Source organism: Sinocyclocheilus anshuiensis, unplaced genomic scaffold (assembly GCF_001515605.1).
Source record: "Sinocyclocheilus anshuiensis isolate Anshui unplaced genomic scaffold, SAMN03320099.WGS_v1.1 scaffold1815, whole genome shotgun sequence".
NCBI lineage: Eukaryota > Metazoa > Chordata > Actinopteri > Cypriniformes > Cyprinidae > Sinocyclocheilus > Sinocyclocheilus anshuiensis.
The window spans coordinates 354,887-360,292 of NW_015551104.1; the positions used below are offsets into that span (position 1 = coordinate 354,887).

Below are 5,406 nucleotides of genomic sequence, written 5' to 3' on the forward strand. Positions count from 1 at the left end.
CACACAGCGGCGTTGTGCATTTTGACCAGTTTATGGGAAAAGTATTCTTAAAATGCATTCAAAATTCTGAATAATTTGTTATGTATAATTATTCATGGTATTTAGAAGTGCCCACGATAACAATATCGTGCATATTCATTACCGTGATATATCGCATTACCGAATACCGGCACAAGTCTAGCGCAAACAGATAATGTTACCTCACAAAGTTAGCCATCAGTCTCCTAGCTTACGTTGAGCATACCATCTTATTTGTGGTTCAAACACATATGGTTTAATTAAACCAATATTTCCACTTGCCATTGCCACTGTATCGCGTTTATTATGGTTCAGTTCATGGATCAGGAGGCCCTTGCTCATGGCTAGCTGGTGTGTGACAGTGGAGGCGGGGCTAATTTCCGTATTCATAGATCCGCGTATAGTCAATGAGGCAAGGGTGTAGAGTTACATTCAAGCTATTTTACGGCATGAGAAAATTTTCACAATAATAATAAAAATTAAAAAAAACATTAAACCGAGGTCCTGACTCTCTGTGGTCATTAAAAATCCCAGGATGTCCTTCGAAAAAGAGTAGGGGTGTAACCCCAGCATCCTGGCCAAATTCACCCATTGGCCTATGTCCATCATCATGGTGGATGCTGCACATTGGTGGTGGTGGAGGAGATTCCCCCCTCCATGTAAAGCGCTTTCAATTCCCAGAAAAGCGCTATATAAAAGTAACAAATTATTATTATTATTATTGTTATTATTATTATTGCCAAAGGGCATCTCAGGAACCACACTCCAGTGGTTTGATTCTTACCTCTCAGAGAGGTCTGTCAAGGTATCTTGGAGGGGTGAGGTGTCCAAGTCGCAACATCTAGCTACTGGGGTGCCTCAGGGCTCAGTTCTTGGACCACTTATCTTCTCTATCTACATGGCATCACTAGTCTCTGTTATTCAGAAACATGGGTCTTCATATCACTGCTATGCTGATGACACTCAACTCCACCTCTCATTCCATACTGATGATCCGACGATAGCTGCTCGTATCTCAGCATGTCTAACAAACATTTCTTGCTGGATGAAGGACCATCACCATCAACTCAACCTTGCCAAGACAGAACTGCTTGTGGTTTCAACAAACCCATCTCTTCATCACAATTTTACCATCCAGTTAGGCACATCAACTGTAACTCCTTCAAAAAAAGAGTTATGATTGATGATCAGCTGAATTTCTCAGACCACATTGCTAAAACTGCTCGGTCCTACAGCTATTGCAATGCTCTCTTGGCAGGTCTTCCAGCCAGTTCTATCAAACCTCTACAATTAATCTAGAATGCAGCTGCAAGATTAATCTTTAATGAGCCGAAAAGAACACACGTCACACCTCTGTTCATCAATTTGCACCAGCTACCAATAGCTGCTTGCATAAAATTCAAGAAATTGAAGTTTGCCTACAAAACCACCACTGGCTCTGAACCATTTTATCTAAATTCACTACTTCAGTCTTCTGTGTCCTCTAGGAGCTTGCGTTCTGCAAGTGAACAGCGCATTATTGTTCCATCCTAAAGAGGTACAAGATCACTTTCACTGACTTTTACAATAACTGTTCCCTCCTGGTGGAATGACCTGCCCAACTCAATCCGAGCAGCTGAGTCCTTAGCCATCTTCAAGAAATCAGCTGAATTTCTCAGACCACATTGCTAAAACTGCTCGGTCCTACAGCTATTGCAATGCTCTCTTGGCAGGTCTTCCAGCCAGTTCTATCAAACCTCTACAATTAATCTAGAATGCAGCTGCAAGATTAATCTTTAATGAGCCGAAAAGAACACACGTCACACCTCTGTTCATCAATTTGCACCAGCTACCAATAGCTGCTTGCATAAAATTCAAGAAATTGAAGTTTGCCTACAAAACCACCACTGGCTCTGAACCATTTTATCTAAATTCACTACTTCAGTCTTCTGTGTCCTCTAGGAGCTTGCGTTCTGCAAGTGAACAGCGCATTATTGTTCCATCCTAAAGAGGTACAAGATCACTTTCACTGACTTTTACAATAACTGTTCCCTCCTGGTGGAATGACCTGCCCAACTCAATCCGAGCAGCTGAGTCCTTAGCCATCTTCATAGGGATGTAACGATTCACTCAACTCACGATTCGATTCACAATTTTGATTTCCCGATTCAATTTGATTTACAATTTTTTTTTTTGACAAAATGAGATTTAAGACAAATTATAAATTAAATGTGTCCTTTTACTATTGCTTGGACAAAATGCTGCACGTTTTTTTGTGAAATTGAAATATAACACTATAAAAATATACTAATATAGCACTTGCATATTATTGCTCTTTTGTTGGTTTTGATTGCTTCTATTGTCCTTATTTGTAAGTCACTTTGGATAAAAGCGTCTGCTAAATAAAGTTTAAATGTAATGTAAAAGTAAATAACAAAACTAAATTGAAATTTTAAAACAAGCCCCAAATCAAATAAATAACACGAATAAAAGAAATCTCTTCATAACAAAATAAGGCTTTGTCTGTGCTATTTCCATTTAAAATTAGAGGCAACCACTGCATTTTAATTATGATCCAACAAAGATGACGCAATACATGACGCTAGAGCAGATTCAATCTCTGCCAGCTGGTGGCACTTAAAGCGTTTCCTTGGTTTCCTCTGTAAACAAAGCAGCACTGCACTTTTAATCTGCACTTTAATATGCATTATACACAGGCAAGATGAAAAGAAAAAAATATGCTACCATCTAAACTTTTCTAAAGACAGTAAGTTCCCCTCTGACATACATTCATATAAACTCCTACCCCAAATCGCGATTTGTTTAGGATCTCAAAATCGTCACATATTTTAATCGATTTTCAACTGGCTCGCAGTTAATCGTTACATCCCTACATCTTCAAGAAACTAGAAAACTAGGGCTGGTAAATTAACACGTTAATTAGATTAATTAATTACGATGAAAAATAACGTGTTAAAATTATTAACGCATTTAACACACTTGCCCTGCCCCAGACCTATGTGGGTCATCTGACATTTTATACAGTTAATTGATGGCAAAATGAGACAAGGAAACAACTCACTGCGTGAAGGAGCCTAGAGAACGTAGTAAGAATGTCCCTTCAATTCAAGATATGGGGCAAAAATGCCCGTTTGAGATTTTGTCTCATATTTGCATCATATAGTTAAGCAATATCACACGAGCAATAAGTGCAATATCACACGAGTGCAAATGTGATACTGAACTGTTGTATAAGATCAGTAAATAAGAACTTAATATTTTTTTTTTTTTTACACAATATTGACAGTTTTGCTCAATTTTGCCAACGAAAATATAAAGACAAAGCAGAACTGTTCGTCTCCGAGCAACACACAGCAGCATTTCATTTCTTAATGCACATTTTGAACGAATTGGTGAATCATATGGCGCATTGAACCATTGACCGAAATGTGTTGGATTTGAAGCGCCGCTGCGCGCAGACCGATCGGTGTATGACATCAAAGTCCCGCGAGAGCGATTCAAAAGAATAAGGAGCCATCTGCGCTCTATAGCTCTAGCAGTACTTTGATGTCACACACCGATCGGTCTGATGGTGATGATCTGCTTCACCCTCGTGGTCCAAAAGAGTATATGTAATGGATGACTATGACTGGGACTGTCATATACATAACAATTATAATGAGAACACTATTATAATAAAACGCTGTGAATTTTTAGTTTAGTTGCCGTGTTTCTGCACGTTGTTGTTGCGTGAAGAACGCATCCACAAAAGGAGTTAATTCAGAGCCGCGCAGACATGTTCATGCATTCGGGGCATTTTGTGCAGATAGCCTATAAGTCGTAATATTAACGTTATGTTGTATAAATAACGAAGCGTATTCTATACGAGATAAATGATGAGTTAAATCCCATTGATTACAAACCTGCTGCTTCATTCTACTGGTCATCTTCAGCGTGCGCAGCTCAAAACTGAAGTGCAGACCATTAATAACTACTGTCATATAGCCTAATTTTTTTTTATCATTTTGATGCATTTTTTATGACCTTAGTGACCCAGAAACTTTCCAGCTACACAATTATCTAACATACATTTTTTTTGTTTTTTAATTACCCAGTTTATTAAAAGTGTCCTTATTATTTTCTGCTTCAACTATATTACTGTACAGATTTTACAAATTTTCCTACTGCAACAAATCTAAAACTGCTTGAAGCTTTATAACCTTAATGTTCTTCAGCCTGATGAAGAGTCAGGAATAAACACCAACCTGTTTGTTCTTCAGTGTGTTTCATTCTGCAGGGTTCTGGATCTCTCATGTTCTCTCTGTCCTTCAATAAACTCTGTCTCTGCAGATTTCACTTCTTCCTGATGCTTTGATGCTCGTCTTCACTTGTAGACTGATGGGAATATTCCAGCATTTATTGATGAACTGCAGTGGGAGGAGCTTCACTGAAGGTGTGATTGTTGTGGGAGTTCAAAAGTGTTACAGCCTCTTCTTCAGCTTCCAGAACAACAATGTTCTGCACATTTAAAAAAAAAAAAAAAACACACTACTTCCCTTCATATAAAGAGTAAACAAACTACAAGTGATGAATGAAACTCATAAAAAAACACAATGATATAATTAATATCATGAAGCAACATTTACAAGAATAAAGCTCTCAGATATTGTTCTTTGGGGAGGAACTCCATCTTTGAGTTGATCTGAATCTGACAGATGAAACTGTAAGGTTTCTCTCCAGTGTGGATCCTCTGGTGCAGTTTCAAATGTTCAGCTGTAATAAAAGTCTTCTCACACTCAAAGCACATATGATCTCTCACACCAGTGTGTATCTTCTGATGAACTTTAAACTCTGCAGTTGTGAAAAGCTTTAAACACATATAACACGAATGTGATTTGTATGAACTTTCAGGTGATTCTTCAGAGGCTGAAGCCCATAAAAATGTTACAGGTGAAACTGTGCTGGTCTTGAAGATGAACTTTATTCACTGTGAGTTTAGATGATGTTTCCTCGTTAGAGGACAGATTTATACAGAAGATGCTTTATTTCTTGACACATTATTGTGTCACGTTTGGTGAGGACGCAACATCAGACCTGAAAGTGTTGGATCTGAAGATGATCTACTGACTGTGAATCCTTTTATGAACGCGTAGATTAGATGATTGATTGAAACTCTTCCCGCATGCAGTGCAGTGATACGGTTTCTCTCCAGTGTGAATCCTCTGGTGCCGCTTCAAATGTTCAGCTGTAATAAAAGTCTTCTCACACTCTAAACACATATAATCTCTCACACCCGCGTGTCTCTTCTGATGAACTTTTAAACTTTGCAGTTGTGAAAAACTCTTTCCACACAAAGAACATGAATGTGGTTTCTCCTTTGAATGAACTTTCAGGTGATTCTTCAGGCTT

General features: G+C 38.3%; 1 protein-coding gene across 2 annotated transcripts in view; it reads right to left on the reverse strand.

The window, feature by feature from the left end:
* The window catches only part of LOC107662824 (zinc finger protein 501-like), an 8,278-nt gene extending 3,837 nt beyond the window's left edge, over nucleotides 1–4,441 (reverse strand). For both annotated transcript variants that reach the window (XM_016452937.1, XM_016452936.1), the window contains exon 1: nucleotides 4,263–4,441. In XM_016452937.1, coding sequence (XP_016308423.1) covers nucleotides 4,263–4,311 — 49 coding nt within the window. In that variant the 5' untranslated portion in view covers nucleotides 4,312–4,441. The remainder of the gene's footprint in view (nucleotides 1–4,262) is intronic.
* Between the last annotated feature and the right edge of the window lie 965 nt (nucleotides 4,442–5,406).